Source organism: Vanessa tameamea, chromosome 22 (genome assembly GCF_037043105.1).
Source record: "Vanessa tameamea isolate UH-Manoa-2023 chromosome 22, ilVanTame1 primary haplotype, whole genome shotgun sequence".
Lineage (NCBI taxonomy): Eukaryota > Metazoa > Arthropoda > Insecta > Lepidoptera > Nymphalidae > Vanessa > Vanessa tameamea.
In genome coordinates, this window is record NC_087330.1 from 10,119,009 (window position 1) to 10,135,307 (window position 16,299).

General features: G+C 41.4%; 2 protein-coding genes across 2 annotated transcripts; one reads left to right on the top strand and one right to left on the bottom strand.

Moving 5' to 3' along the window:
* Nucleotides 1–11: 11 nt before the first annotated feature.
* Nucleotides 12–4,843, bottom strand: LOC113401529 (ADP-ribosylation factor GTPase-activating protein 2). The gene is made up of 9 exons (XM_064218410.1): nucleotides 4,696–4,843; nucleotides 4,428–4,619; nucleotides 4,185–4,316; nucleotides 3,644–3,757; nucleotides 3,277–3,381; nucleotides 3,032–3,130; nucleotides 2,694–2,953; nucleotides 2,342–2,615; nucleotides 12–2,047 (listed from the first exon to the last, which is right to left on the bottom strand). Exons 1-9 carry the CDS (start codon nucleotides 4,768–4,770, stop codon nucleotides 1,811–1,813), a joined length of 1,488 nt encoding a protein of 495 aa, XP_064074480.1. The 5' UTR covers nucleotides 4,771–4,843; the 3' UTR covers nucleotides 12–1,810.
* Nucleotides 4,844–5,284: 441 nt separating this feature from the next.
* On the top strand, nucleotides 5,285–15,735 carry LOC113401520 (E3 ubiquitin-protein ligase TRIM33). Its single transcript, XM_026641450.2, has 19 exons — nucleotides 5,285–5,785; nucleotides 7,403–7,667; nucleotides 7,755–7,871; nucleotides 7,948–8,062; nucleotides 8,322–8,436; nucleotides 10,091–10,201; nucleotides 10,271–10,419; nucleotides 10,688–10,850; nucleotides 10,917–11,061; nucleotides 11,172–11,398; nucleotides 11,679–11,883; nucleotides 12,338–12,466; nucleotides 12,592–12,753; nucleotides 12,820–12,968; nucleotides 13,076–13,177; nucleotides 13,251–13,450; nucleotides 13,545–13,752; nucleotides 13,827–13,958; nucleotides 14,043–15,735. The coding sequence occupies exons 1-19, from the start codon at nucleotides 5,642–5,644 to the stop codon at nucleotides 14,175–14,177; spliced, it is 2,973 nt and encodes a 990-aa protein (XP_026497235.2). The 5' UTR covers nucleotides 5,285–5,641; the 3' UTR covers nucleotides 14,178–15,735.
* The last annotated feature ends 564 nt before the right edge of the window (nucleotides 15,736–16,299 follow it).

Genomic DNA, 16,299 nt, shown 5'->3' on the forward strand with positions numbered 1-16,299 from the left:
ATAAAACAAGCTGCAAATATATTCTTTTATTTATTAATAATAATTAAAATCTAATAAAAAATATTCCTTCCAGACCAACATTTGAATAATTACTAAATCAAATGCCAAAATATTTGACTCCATAAATCAGCTCGCAGCGGGCATCTTACAAGTTGAACTGTAAGTGTTGTTAGTTGTGGACGAAAACTTCATGAAGCATAAAAAGAGTGTTTCTTAGTGAAGTATTAATATATTGCAATATACAAGTACCTACAATATGGTATTAAGAAATCATAAATTCTAAATAAAATATGTTCTACAACTTTGTCAATACACTACTATAAACGAATCTAAAAACAAACATCGTTTTTGTATCCTTTATTGACACAAATGTTATGATAAAATTATATTTAAGTAATGAAGAAGAACTTATAACTATAATGAAATCTTTGTTGAGCATGACATTCGGAAAGCTATTAAAAACTAAATAATGTCATATCGCTGTCTAGAATTGCTTCACTACACTTTAAAAAATGTCGAGACGGAGGTTTTTAAGAAATATTAACGAGCTTTAATGAATATGACTTGACTTGAGTTTGAATATATTTTTATAAAAACATTAATTTGTTACAACTGTCGATACAAAGTCGAGTATATACAGATGGACAACGATAGGTTAAATTATTGTCTGCATTTATATAAATTGTCGTAGGACTAATTTGGAAGCATATTTAAGCCTAAATTAAATTTACCTAATAATAACATTAATCTATCGTAGTCCTACAGATAACAAAATGACTTCGAATACAATATTAAATGCGACTTAGTGAAACGGACAATTGTGCGTCACTAATAAAAAATACCGAAAAAGAGTAGGAATGCAAGCAGTTACAGGAGAATGTCCTAACCATATCACTATTACTGACCTCAGACCATGACCTGTACATACAAGTCTAAAATGTTCCGGCGCCACACATTCGCGTCAGCCGACGAGTGCGTCTACTGCGGTAAACACATACATATGCAAATGCACGCAACCCTACCTGACCGTCGCAGAACATCTGGCGCTGGACTTTGAAGAAATGTTTGGACAAAATCGAGTGCATTGAGAGTTCATGAACACATGAAAAGTGCTTAAGGCAAACAAATCTCTACTAGAGGCTACTTTTAAATCTTAATTAATTTAGAATATTAAACGAAACAAAGCCAGTTACACCATTTGTATATATTTAAATGAAGAGTACTGACAGTATTAATACGTCGGCCGACATGGTATGAAACATTTGCTATGCTGAATATAATAAAGTCCCGTTTGAAGCTGTATATAAAGACTGTACAATCGCTACTAGGACACTGTTATGTTAGAAACGTTTATATAATACATTATGTACAACCTCTGACCTATCCCCTAGCACAATTGTTATTTATTGTTTATCTCTATTATATATTTATATAATTGTTTCACAATAATTTCTAAAGTATTATTATGTATTTTATTAAATATTTTATCCAGATTATCTCGTTAGTAATAAAAGATCAGTGCTCGTAAACTAATATAAAAAATGAATCCGGCATTTAAGTATAAGGAACATCAAAATCAAACATTTCCATCAAATACATGATTTATATAATGTCAGGGCGTCGACTACGCCTCGTCAATGAATATGCAGTAAATTTGACTCATCGGACTCCTTCAAATAACGTTAATAAAATTTAATGAACTATTCGTCATCAAAAGTAAAGTTTCAAAGAAACGACGAGACGGCGGTCGCTCGGTATTCGTAAAATCACATAAAGATATCCATCGGTAACGTTCGGACGGCGGCCCGCCTCAGTACCCGTAGCGCTCCTGGATGGACGACACGACGCCGTTGGCCAGCGACGACAGGCGGCCCGCCACGCGCGTGACGCCGGCGCGCACGGACTCGCGCACCTCGTCCAGGTCGGGCGCCGACACCGCGAAGGGCGCGCGCGCCGCCTGCGCGTCGCCGAACAGCTCCGCCGACGAGATGCTGCTGCTGCCCTCGAAGCGGGACAGGTTGCCGTCGCGCCCGCCCCAGCGCGGCTCCTGCGCGATTATTTTTTTAATTCAACTAATTTTACGAAATCAGAATCTGAATATTAAAAAACTCATTTAATTTGTAACAATGTAGAAATGATTTTTAAACTGGCGGCACATAAAATTTTAATAATGCAGTTACTGATGCTTTATGTTTATTTTCATTATTTTATTAGCCTGATCTACAATCCTCTTATTTCAAGTAAATTTTTATCTACTTCCAGTCTAAGCTCTATGTTCGAAAATGCTGATAACGATATCAAATTCTTAATAGTCCAAAAGCATGCATGTAAGGAAACTCACCTGCTCTCCAAAGAATTGCGCCGAACTGATCGACTTGGCTGCTCCGAACTTCTTGACCGCCGAGTCATCCTCGGGCTCCTGTTTCCGCGAGGGCCGACTGCGGGCGGGTGCGGAGGCGGGGGCGGGAGCGGCGGTGGGCTCATCCGAGAACATGCTGCGAACGACGCGCGTCGGCTCGGGCTCGATGCTCTCCCACGAATCATTGTCCACTTTCCTACCGGGGGTCTCGTTAAGCAACGAGTCCAGCCCTCGGCTGCTGCTGTACGGTTCGTTTCTGATGAGAAGGAAATTTCATTTATCAAACGCTCATTGTATATTCGTCGATCGAGCGGCCGATTGCGGCAGTACCGACCTGATCATGACGAAGACGTTGTTGAAGTCGTCGAGGTCGTCGATGTGCGCGGGCGGCGCGGGCGCGTCCTCCTGCGCGATGTCCGTCATGTCGCCGGCGGCCGAGTGCGATACGCCGAGCGGGCGCGCGCGGCTGGCGCCGGCGATGCCGAGCCGGTCGCTGCGGTCGCGCGGCTCGCGGTAGGCCAGACGCAGCGACGCCACCTCCGCCTCCACGCTCGCCAGAGTCGCCGACCGGTCCGCCCGCTCCGCCGACGACGCCTGCGGTGACGGAGTATACTTATCGATATCAAACTTCCCGATATTACGTAATATTTCATCTCTAGTGACTGACTTTACCTCCATTTTGAGCTTTTCGGCCATGATCGCCTCTCGTTCGATATCGTCGAAGTTGGCGGCCACTTTGGTCGCGCCGAGGCCTCCTTTTCGTGCGCCCAGCTGTTGACCGATTTTAGTATATATAAAATATAACTATTACACTTCCATGATACAATTTATATTAAGAATACCAGAACTTATATTTTTACAGCAAAAAGTACCAGGTCAGATGCAGTTAGGTTTTTGCTATGATAGTATGCACTCACAGTGGGTCGTCGTGCGGTAGCAGCTTGCTGCGTGCTGGCGTGCGACGTGTCGGCGCCCCACAAGCGAGCCGCTGAGCTTAAAGTGCCGCCTGCACGTGTCATATCCTGAAAGTGAATTAAAATCACTTCAAATAGGAAATTTATATTTAAATTGTATAGTTTAAGATGTTAATAATATTTTATTTAAAAATGATTCCTATTAACAAAGCCAAAACAAAAACAAAACAATATGATAATTATGCAGACCTGAACAAAATATGTTTATTTTCACTCAAACCAAATCAAAATCAAAGAATTAGATGAAATAAAAATGTATTCAATTAAAACATGATAAAGCTGCCGCAGTCTTGAGTGGCAGTGCGGTTACCTGTGGTGCAATATCATTAGCATTAGTGTCAGACAACTCTCCATGCTCTGCAAACCAGTCTACCTCTTTCTCCTTTGTGTCCTTGGTCTCTGTAGGTACTGGATCCAGGTGCAACTAGAACATGAAATGATGAAATTGGATGCATAATTTAAAGAAAAGAGCCTTAAAAATAAATATAATTTTTAATGTTGTCACAAAAAGGAATATAATATACCTAAAAGTTTATAACAAGTCAAATTGTTTTATATCCTAATTTAATAATTTAACTTTTTTTTATTGGTTTAAAAAAGTACATTTATATAATATACATTTTACTTCTCAAAGACTAGCTCATTGAATCTTGACCAGTCTCTCGGCATCATTCTTATCTAGATTGTGGTTCAAGAGAAGGTAAGATTGATGTTGATTTTGAGGCTTATATTGCTAATAAATTATTAAGTAAAGCACTATGTATTGCCAGTAAACTATGACAATATTTAAATAAACTCAATTACTTTATCAATTGAAATCTTATTAACGTTACTAATATATGTTACTCTACCTTTGTCCCATAAGTCTTCATAGCCTGCTCAGACAGAGCACTTAGTTTGTCGCGGTACAATTGCGCCACGCGAGAATTATACTTTTGTCTTGCATCCTCTGTTGCTAGTCCATGTGAACGGAAGAACTGTGTCTATAAATAAAAATTATCTTTATGTGTTACATACTAAGTACAACAACTATATATTTAACACTCAATTTCAATAATATTTATATGTTCCATCAGAATTATATTTCATCATACCGCATTGACATTTCCGCCAAGCTGCATATTCCTTAACTGCTTCCATGTCCAATTAGTATCGAGTTGTGTGGAGCGAACAAACGTGAGGTGAACACCGAGACTGCGGTGAACTGCCGAGCAGTCCAAGCAGATGAAGACACCGTACGTCACTGACGACCACGTAGGGTTCTTCGCATTGCAGTCGAAGCATACCTACACGAGAAAAATATATGTTATACCATCAATAAACTTCAATACTTTTACAAATGATCCACTGATTAATACACACTTTATTCGAGGGAATGGAACGCAATCTTTGAAATACCGCTTCAATATCGCTTTTACTTGGCCCAGAGTCAGCCATTTTCGATTTCAAGAATTGTGACTTGTTGTCACGGTGTCACCACCTTACACACTTTGACATTAAATATGTCAAATCTGACAACATTAATAAGGTTGGTCTATGTGAAATATATTTTTTTAACTAAGAATTATTAACATTCGCGTGGAATGGTGGCAACTTGTTTCACTAGTAAATTCTGCTAGCATTCTTGCCACAACTTTATTGTTTTTTAAATTAAATATTTTATTATGATATTAAATATTTTTAAGATAAATGAAATAATAAATAAATCTGAAATCAAATTGGTTTCCATAGTCGCTACGACATACAAAACATTGAAAACAAAATAGATTATCTGTCAGATTCCATAATTTGTTATTATTGTTATAAATTAAAAATAACTACTGTAGTTAAACATTGATTTATATTACATATAACCATAATTTTATTTTAATATATCAAATAAATCTATGGTATATAAATAATATATAATGGCAAATCCATACTATAGCTATGACATTAAATTCTCTTGTCTATTGCTTGTAACCAATGTAAAGTTCTGAAGCTGAAAGGACGCACATTTGTGAATTTAAAGTATTTTTAATATAGAAAACTAAAGAATTTATCGTAAAAGTAAAATTCAAAATGTGAAAAACTCAAACGTATTTAACGTATTCATAGTATAAATCATAACAGCTAGAACAGGTTTGAACATAGTTAATAGAAATCGTTTTGGAGTAGCCTCATCTCGCAATAAGTGCTCAATTAGTGATGTTGACGTACGCCAGCGTCGAGGTTTAGTTGTAAGTGAAAGTTCTGGATTAACTTTTTCTTTGTGAAAATGAGACTTTAGCAGGCTATGTGATATAAAGTGTATAAAACATTATTGAAAATGGAGAACGCAAGTTTTTCTGCGGGAGCCGAATGTGGAGAAGAAATTGAACGGGCCCTAATGGACCTGGGCCCTTTTCTTGGCGTGACGATCAAAGAGGAGACACCTGACGAACTCACTGAGGGCACGGCGAGTCGTGCAAATGTATGAGTTTTTCTTTTTACAAATATACAATTAGCTGATCCATTTTATAGATCCAGTTTATCGTATTATTATTTTTACATATTGTACACAAAAATATATCGACACATTAAAATATTCAGTTGATGTGACCCATTGTTTGGAATATATTAATCTTAACCAAGGGTTGCAGATTCAAGCTAGCCAAGCACCATTGAATTTTCTTGACAAACTGACTCTATACACCTACATGGAATGAAACATTGTTGTGGAATCTACAAATCTCTATGTTAATTAAACAATTTACTGTATGTCCTCACTGATTTTTCTCTTCATTGACCAATCTCCAAGACTAGTCAACTTCCAGTATAGGAGGTATTATAGTTGCACAAGTATGTATGCACACATCCGTGCATGTTTCACCCTCATACTCAAAATGCAATCATCCTGTATCCAACATGTCCTCGTTATTTTAGGCTCGGTATGTGTATACACTTCCATGTCCCTATCTTTCGATTGCTACTTAAAATTTCTTAACTGAAAACTCCAATAACCGTACATTGCAAAATCTAGGATATTGCTACTAGGTCCTTGGGATATGCTTTTAAGCTAGTCAACAGACTACACTTGACTATGCATTGATTATGGCTCTTATAAATGCTTTAGTTTAATGTCAAACCAATGTACAAAACAATTATAATGTTTAATTTACATACAGCAAAACACCGGTGTGCCTCCTGGTGGCACCTGCATTTCGCTTATGCTTTAACTTTTTTTTTTAATGCTAAAACAAATTTCTGGACCCCTAACTACTATCTATACTGATATTGAACTGAATTATTAATTTTATCTTTATTTAGCTCTATTATCCAAAAATGTACATTAATTGAATAAAGTACAGAAAGATTATAAAGAGTTTATTGTAATAGATTACTTAAGAAAAACTGAAACGTATTGTAAATGTTAAATTACTTTTAATTATTGTCAATTCACTAGAAGAAAATATTGTATTTTTTTTTATGATATAGGTTGAAGAACAAGCAAATGGGCCAGTGGGTAAGTGGGCTACATCACCCATAGACAATGGAGTTGTAAAAAATATTAACCATCCCTTACATCGCCAATAGGCCACCAATTCTGGAAAATCAAATGTTATGTGCCTTGTGCCTTTAGATACTCTGGCTCACTCACCTTTCAAACCGGGACACAACAATACTGTGTACTGCTGTTCGGCGGTAGCATATCTAATGAGTGGGTGGTACCTTCCCAGACGGGCTTGCACCAAGGTAATTAGGTATGGCATAACTGTCATTTCACTGGAAGGTTGTGCTGATAATTGATTAATTGGGTCTGGCTTCAGTCAGATAATCCAGAATTATAACTCTTTGTGTTGTTGTAACCACAGGCAGAAATGCCATTACATCTTAGTTCCAAGCATTGGTGGCACATTGACAATGTAACAAATTATTATTATTTTTTATTACAACCTCAATGTCTGGTTGGTGGTGAACAATTATCATCAGGAGTTCCATTTGCCCATCTTCATATTACATAACAAAAAAAATGTATTATGTAATATATATTTATATTAAAATCGAATGAAAAGATTCAGTTTCGTCAGTTCACGTTGGTCGTCTGCAGGTGAGCGGGACGAGTGCGCCGAGGGAAGGGGATTCGGAGACGGCGGAGGGCGCGGGCGGCGGCAAGGCGGAGGGCGAGGGCGCCGACTCGCTGGCGTCGCCCACCGCGCGCACGTCCTTCCTCGCCCTGCGCTGCGTGTTCTGCCAACTGCCGCTGTCTCAGGCGGAAGGCACGCCCAAGCTCATGGAATGTCTTCACTCTGCATGTGAGCCTTGCATTAAGGCCAAAATAGACGAGAAGCTCGCCGGTAGCAGGGATTTTTTAGGTATCATAATGATTGCATCTTCTTCCAGATGATTTAGTCGTTGAAGGCTGTTCAGATTCTAACCGCTCATTCGCTGTTTATTTTCAGGCGCCGGTCGCGTCACTATACTGTGTTCGGCATGTCGCCTACATTGTCAGCCGAGCAATATGATCGACCAGAGATTTGTAATAGAGAAAACTGCTCTGGAACAGACCGGTACCAACGGTAATCCCACTCGTGTTCTTGTTATTTCGGTCAATTTCGTCGTCATTTTAAACATGCCTGTTCTCATAATTGGCAGGCTCTATGAGCGGAGAACAGCAATGCAACAGCTGCGAGGACACGGAGCCTGCGACCAGCTACTGCGTCGATTGCGGAGAGTTCATATGCGATAATTGCGTGCACGCGCATCAGAGGTTAGCTTCAAAATAATTTCAAAACGCAATATGTCTCATACTCTTCGCCGTCGGAAGCGCTAGCCTCAGGCGTCCGAGTAGACCGGCCGAGATATGTGCACAGTATATTCTTGCATTAAGAATATATTATTTTAATTAAAATTTCTTATTAAATATAAAAATCGTAATTGGGTAATATAAATGCACCGAATACTGAACAATAAGTAAAAAAATGATTTAATAAAAAATGTAAATAAATGGATCCTATCTCACATTTTAGACTGAAAATCACTAAGGACCACACGATCAAGTCCAAGGAGGAGGCGGTGTCGGAGCTGCAGGCGGCGCAGGGGGGCCGCGCCGCGCACGACATGTACTGCCGCGACCACCCGCAGGTGGGGGCCCCTTCGTCCTGGTCACATAACATGTCATAATTAAAATGGTGGCAAAGAGTAACTACACTCTATTCCAATGGGAATAGGAGAAAAGATAAACAAACAACTTTGACCTTGAATTGGCATGACATTTTAGTTACACTAGTGTGGAGAAAATTATTAAGTGAATCGGTAAAGAATGCTAAGGAACGATATATTTTATGGGTTATACGTAATTTTTAAAATAAATTATATATAAATTGCAAGAAAGATACATATTCAAATTTTTAGATAGCAGCATTTTTAGGCTTCAATAAAAATTAGGTCATTAGTTTTGATTTGGATCGTGGTATTTCACAAATAGCCTTATTACCTTATAAAGAGGTAGTTATTTTCAGTGATAAGTCATAGAAACACACTTACAATTTCATTTATATGAATAGATTTTTATTCCATCATTAATAAAAAGAAACATTGTATGTTTCAATAATGAAGTGGCATTTTCAAGACATATGACGTATTGTATAATACTAAGGTTTTGAAAAAATAAAATTTTATATATCTTTCAAAGAAACTTTTACTTTATCTTATATCTAAAACGACTTTGACCTTGAAACACATTTCTTAGCATTAAATTTTTTGAAAAAAAAAAGCAAAATGTAATTAAAAATAACATCTTATAATATTCAAACCGAAAAAGTAATGTTCAATCAGCGTAGGCCGTGTTGATGGCAAATCAAGTAATCAATTGGCAAAAGCAAAAGGTCGTAAATACTAAATCGGTTACAATTACAGTTCGCTTAAACAAAGTCAGGTCGTAAGAAAAAAACTTTTGATAATTCCGAATAATATCTTACTTTTGTATTATTTTCAAAACTTTTTGTTTCGTTGCATAAAACTGAGCTATACTTTAAGATTTTTATTTCTGTAAAATGAATTAATTGTTTTAAATTTTTTATCTATACCTTACTATATAAAATAATAACATTTTTATCGAAGAATATGTAACTTTCTATATTATATTATAATCCATATTATAACCAATTAAATAAATATATATTTAAAAAAAAATCTAAGCTGTATGTTAAAACTAAAATAATAAATTTTTTTCTAACAGTATTTAAAACGGGATATTTACCATGTTTTTTATTTTTATTTGTGGAGCTCGATATTTCGACATTATCTACGAATGTCTTGTTCACGAGGTATAATTTTTATCTGTATAAGTTTATTTATTCTCCATTCGTTTAGCGAACATCCTTAGTGAGGCCTCCATTTTAATTGTTCGTTCATCGAAAAATGGCGTTTTGAATGTCGGCAAAAATGTTTTCGTTACTTTGAAAGTCAAATTTAAATGGATTTACATAGTTAAGTGAAATATTGTTCAAGAAATATTAACCAAGAACTGTTTGTAGTAAATCATAAAGCGGACTTATCAACAAAACACTCGTGATATTGAAAAGTACGGTTTGTTTTGGTTCTTTCCTATTCCCATTGGAATAGAGTATACTGAGTTTCTTGCCGGTTCTTCTCAGTATAATCTACTTTGCGAACCGGTGGTACCTTTGCAGTTAATATAAGATTCAAAAGTGCTCTAATGAACCTATTTGAACAAAGTATATTTTGTTTTTATAGAACGATTGGCAATCGTGTGATATGTTGTGATACGTTTCAGGAGCGGCTCGCACTGTTCTGCGAGACATGCGACCGCCTCACGTGTCGCGACTGCCAGCTACAGCACCACCGCGACCACAAGTACCAGTTCAGCACCGAGATGGCGGCTCAGGTACCGGCTAGTTCTGCACCCACCAAGCGGTCGCCGCGGCCAGCATTCAGCATCTGAACCTGTTGGCAGGCGCGCGGCGGCATCGCGGCGCTGCTGTCGGAGGTCAGCTACAAGCGGGTGCTGCTGGGCTCCGCCATGAAGGTCATCCGCGACCGCCAGGCGCTCATCGCAGACAAGAAGAAGGCGCTCGTGCACGAGATCACGCAGACCGTCGTCAAGTCGGTACCACGACTTACATCTTACGTCTTAAGAAGACGCGTCATTAAATTACACTGAGCGTCGACGACATTTGTGTCCGCTGTTAATTATTATTCAGTAGAGCGTATCTCCACTTTATACCTTTGTAACACCTCGCAAAAAAACTGATAAAATCTTTACACTTGACAAAAATTTTGCGAAATATTAACCGACCAAAATAATGAAAGCTAGGTCGTCGAGTGCGAGTATAGTGCCGGGTGAGACGTAATGCACGTGTCGTCGTCGCAGGCTGACCAACGCCATCAACACGCGCGGCAAGCAGCTGGTGCTGCGACTCAACGAGGTGTGCGACGCCAAGCAGCGCACGCTCAGCGAGAAGAAGGACGCGCTCGAGCAGCTGGCCGCCATCACCGACCACTGCGTCGACTTCGTCAACACGGCGCTGGAGCAGGTGCGTGCGGCCGGGCAGGCGTGCGCGTGCGCGTGCGCAGCGGGGACTAACGTGCGCGTGTTGCAGGGCAGCGACACGGCGGTGCTGCACAGCAAGCGCGCCGTGTGCGCGCACCTGCAGCGCATCAAGAGCCGGCGCGCCGACATCCCCAACCCCGAGATCCCCGTGCGCATCTCGCTCGCGCTCGACAAGCTGCCCGACCTCGTGCGAGGTGAGACGGACGCGACCTCTCTCGCAATCTAATCTAAGCCCTCTTTGTTTAATCATATGTAAATAACAAATAAATAAGAATCAACTTTCACTCGAATCTTCTCGTCATAGTGCTGTCGAACATCGGCGCGATCGTAGTGGACGGCAAAGTGGACGGTGGCGGCGGTGCAGGCGGCGTTAGCGGCGGTGGCGGCGGCGGCGGCGGCGGCGGCAGCGGTGGCGGTGGCGGTGGCGGTGGCGGCGCGGCGGGCAGCCCGGGGCCGGCGGGCGCGTTCCACGCGGGCGGCGCCCCGCCGCACTCGGCCGTGGTGGCGCTGCAGCAGGTCGCCATGCATCAGGTCGCTGCGAAACTTAGATACTGCATGCGTCGATCGAGTTCTATATATTTCAAAAAATCACGTATGATATAAGTGTAGGTGGATAGATTCGTATGAATTTTCTATGTTGACGTTGCACTGTTTCGTTCGAAACTAGCTCAATCATGAATGTTCTTTTCATGTCTAAAGACTTTGGCGAGATATAAGGTAGGTTCTGTCGCCTAGACGTCTGTCTGGACACAGCGTAGACGAAGGTTTCTTTGCAGTCATTTGTTACGTTCATTTCATTTGTCTCATGCAGTCGTATGTGCAAGCGGTGACGGGAGCGACGGGCCCGGGAGTGGGCGTGGGCGGCGTGTCGTCGGGCGCCATGCTGGGCGGAGTGGGCGTGGGCGTGCCCGGGATGGCGGGAGTTGGCGGATACATGGCGCTACAGCGCTCGCGCGCGCATACGCCGCTGCGACACCCGCACGTGACGTCCACTACGCATCCGCATCACCTGCACGGTACATTCATGATTACGGCTATATTTTTATTCCCTTCTGAATCTATGGCACACCTCGAACGCGAAGCAGACTGGTTTTACTCATTATTACCACAGGAATAAATCGCAATCCACTTACCTTTAATTGAAAATAAGTGGGCACACTAGCAAATGTACATTGGAGACATTGGCACTGTAAGAAAAATTAACAATCTCTTACATCGTTAATGCGCCGCCAGCCTCGGTAACCAAGACGTTGTGTCCGTTATGCCCGTAGTTACCCGGACTCACTCACTCTTACCGAAACACACCATTATTAAGTATTGCAGTGTTTTAGTAGAATATGTGATGAAAATCTATTCGACTATATAAAATTATATTACAATTTTACGATAAAAAAGGACACTAAAGACATGCTCGTTGTGCGAGTATAAGGCTATTACATTATATAAAATAATATCGATATCTCTACTCAGGAATGAACGAGATGAACCTCCGTGGGCTTCTGAACTCGTCCGGTGCGCGAGGCCGGCCCCCCGCGCCGCCCCCACAGCACGCACAACACGCACAACACGTACAGCACGCACAGCACGCCTACCACCAAAGTTAGCTTCTATCTGTTCGATAACTAGGTTAAACTGTTAAGATCCTTATATTCAACCTCATATCAACGAATGCAAGGTCTCGGCTCCAGTGTAACGTCACAGTAACAGCTGCCCTTGACCCGCAGTGATGGGCGCCTACGGCAACGGCGCGTACGCGGCGGGCGGCGGCGCGGCGAGCGGGCGGCGCAGCGGCGGGCCGCGCACGCCGTCGCCCGCGCCGCTCGCGCACGCGCACGCGCACCAGCCCTCCGCCAAGTGGCACATCCCGCAGCACGCGCTGCCCAACGGTGAGCACGGTCGGCCGCGGCCCGCGCGCCCAGTGTGACGGAGAGGTGACCGCAGGTGTGTCGCAGGCGGGCTGGAGGCGAGCGCGGGCGCGGGGGCGGGCGCGGCGGCGGGCGGCTCGCTGGGCGGCGCCGACTACAAGATCACGCTGGGCCGCGCGCGCACCTCCTCCGCCGTCACCTCCACGAACCCCAAGACGCCCAGCCCCAGTCTCAATGTACGTGTTGTTAATCATTTTTTTAAAGATACCGATGACCCGACTGAATATTTGTGGAATGCGTCTCGACAACGTATCATTGATTCACATCGATCGCGCTTCAACAGGGCGTGAGTGCCGGGTGTGCGTCGGAGCTGGATAAGGTGTGCGCGGAGTCGGTGCAGGATCTCATGGCCACCATAGCGAAGCTCGACTCCAATGGTGTGCAGGTATGAAGTCTAAGCGTGACACGTCGAAGTGCGTGGGCCGCCATAGACGACACCGATGCGCGCTGGCCGGCAGGTGGTGGCGGAGCAGAGCGGCGGGGACGCGTCTCCGGCCGCCGTGCACTCGTCCACGGACGCGCCGGGCCGCGCCGCCGGCGACCCCAACGAGGACTGGTGCGCCGTGTGCATGGACGGCGGGGAGCTCATGTGCTGCGACAAGTGCCCCAAGGTCTTCCATCAGTACTGCCACATACCCACCATCGAGAAGTTGCCAGAGTGAGTGACGATCGCGAGATATGCTAACCTTCGATCGTCGGCGAGTCTCTTGTATTTATGTACCGAGACGTGACATGGGTGTCCTACCTCGCAGGGAGACTGAATCTTGGCAGTGCCTCCTGTGCGTGAACTTCGCGGAGGAGCCGGAGGGCGAAGCGGGTGAGGAGAGCGAGGCGGGTGAGCTGACGGGGCGCGTGCGTCGCATTGCAGAGCGGATCACGCTGGAGCTGTACTGCCAGTACGAACAGTCGCTGCCCTTCCGCGAGCCCGTGCCGCCGCACAACCGGCACTACCACACCAAGGTAGCGTACTCGCCTACTTCGCTTCGTCTCCCGCCTCAGCCTTGGCGAACTAAATTTCCACCGTCACGGTTTAGATTCAGCGGCCCATGTGTCTGGACATGATCCGGTTGAAGCTTCAACCGAGCGCGGAGGGACGCTACACGCACATCTCGCAGTTCGTCGCCGACGTACGGCTCCTCTTCCGTAACGCCTACAGATATAATCCGGTACGCTCAGAACTTTGTACTTTCGTCCCCTTAATATTGTTCAGTTGCATATTATATCATTCAACAATTGATTTTATTACGCAGCCGGATTCTCAAATCAATAAGGACGCAAAAAAGTTAGAGGACTTCTTCGACGCGCAGCTGCTGAAGTGGCTGCCCGACTACACGTACTGGGGCGGGGAGGGCTCGCCGCCCGCCAAGCGCGCGCGCTGCGACTGACCGGCGCCTCCCCGCCTCCCTCGGGAGGATATCGTTGCGAAGTAATTCGTGATTGAAAATACTTGAGTGAAATTCGTTTGGAACTAAACAGTCCAGTTTATCTAAAATCTTCAAAAAGTTCTAGTTTTATTTCAAACTCAGGTGCATCTGTTTGCGACGTGTTTGAAGTTGTTCACATGGCCAGTTATATGAAACAAAATGTCACGTGTAAATATTTGAAAGTGGTTAATTATTATTATGCTGTGTATGATGTGGAAACAGAATGTTAGTTGTGATACTGGACAGGGGTCGAGATAAAATGTTCGTAAGTATTCGACGTAGATCTTAATATTTTCTATACATTTCTTATAATGTAGAAGTTCCTCTGAAATCATACGAAAAAGATTATATGTTATTAATATATTATTCGTATTTAAAGGACCTTCCTATGTCATACAGCATCAATTATTTCGTTTTGTTATTTGAAGGTATACAATCTACGGCTGTATTGTACAGTAATACCACACTGCAGATGTAACTGTTAGTGTAAGATAACACATAATACCGCCTCGGTATCACAGTTTTCTGGTTTAGAATAACTCGTTAAACTTATACACATATATTGTTATTTAACTGTGATAAAAAGAAAACCATGTTTGTCATTTTACATGATGGAAGTTTACTTCAGGCTCCTTTCTTAAATACGATACAATTGTATTACTTTAATCATATGTCACACCTTAAATCCAGTAAATTTCGAATTAAATACATAATATACTATATAATCGTAATGTACATTTCAGAATCTTCTTGACGTATATCTGTAGGAGGTAAAAATCTGCAATGTTATAAGCATCCATAAAATGTCGGAGCCAACGGATGCTTTGAGTTTATGTGTACAGGTTGATGACCTAACGCGACGACATATTACTTGTAACGTGATAACCTTGTACATTATGTTATAATATAAAAATGCACAAATCACACTATTATTAAGTTTTATTTTAGGAACATATGGTATATGCGTTTATATAAGTTTGCGCCATCAAAGACTGAGTTATCTAAAGAAACTATTATTTTGAAAAAAATGACTTGCGATATAATCTTATGACAATTTAAATGAGTTAACTATGTACAAAAATCAGCTAGAATTTCTTTAAATACTGCCATCACAGCACAACTATCTTTATTGTGCAATTGTCTAGAACATGTTCTGGACTAAGATGAAAGTCTACTGTTTATTTAACTAAATAATTATGTTTTATTTATTATTTTGTAATTATTACTGGTGAAGATTGTATGGCAGTACAGTTTGACTAGATAAGAATATACTTAAAATGGTCATTTTACTTATAACAATATATTATTTCAGCTTTTAATTTTCATTATGCTCTCTTAATTTGATTAAAATCTTATAATTTTTAGCATTAATATGCAATTCAAAGTGAGTTAAACTCCGTTGGAATTACATTGTTGATGTTGGCCGGTATGTTGCTATACTGGGCTCTATGTTGTTTCATATTTTAGATATTCTCATAATTATTACTATTACCTTAGAAAATAAATATCATTTATCTGACTTGCGTTTTATTTCTTGTAAAATTCTTTTTAACACATACATTATATATTAAATAAACAAAAAGATCACTATCGAATTTAATGCTGCAGTCACTAATGCATGTTATTCTTTTTTTTCACATATATATGTAATTAAAATGGATTGGTGAAATAACTAAGAGTACTATGAACAAAGCGCTAACATCGAGTAAATCCAACTTGATTATTATGGAGTGTAACCTGCAATATTTAAGTGGCAACATTTTGCAACGTCGACTGAACGTCACCCTTGACGTATCGGAAATGAAAGAGAAAAGCAAAAGTAGAGGTTACCGAACACCAATACGATGACAGTTCGAGAAACTGATAATATCTACAATAACCAATCGCGTTGTGTTTGAACTTTAACATCGTTGTCTTCGTTTTTAATTGTCATTTTAATTCTAAATGTAGAACGGTTTGCCAACTTTACAAAAGTATAATTCGTATAAATTAGTCTGGTGCTTATCACTTATTGTCATTACTCATTTGTCAAGTAATTATTAGTTAGCGTAGTGTTTTGTCAGTTCAACGTATCCAAGCGTAG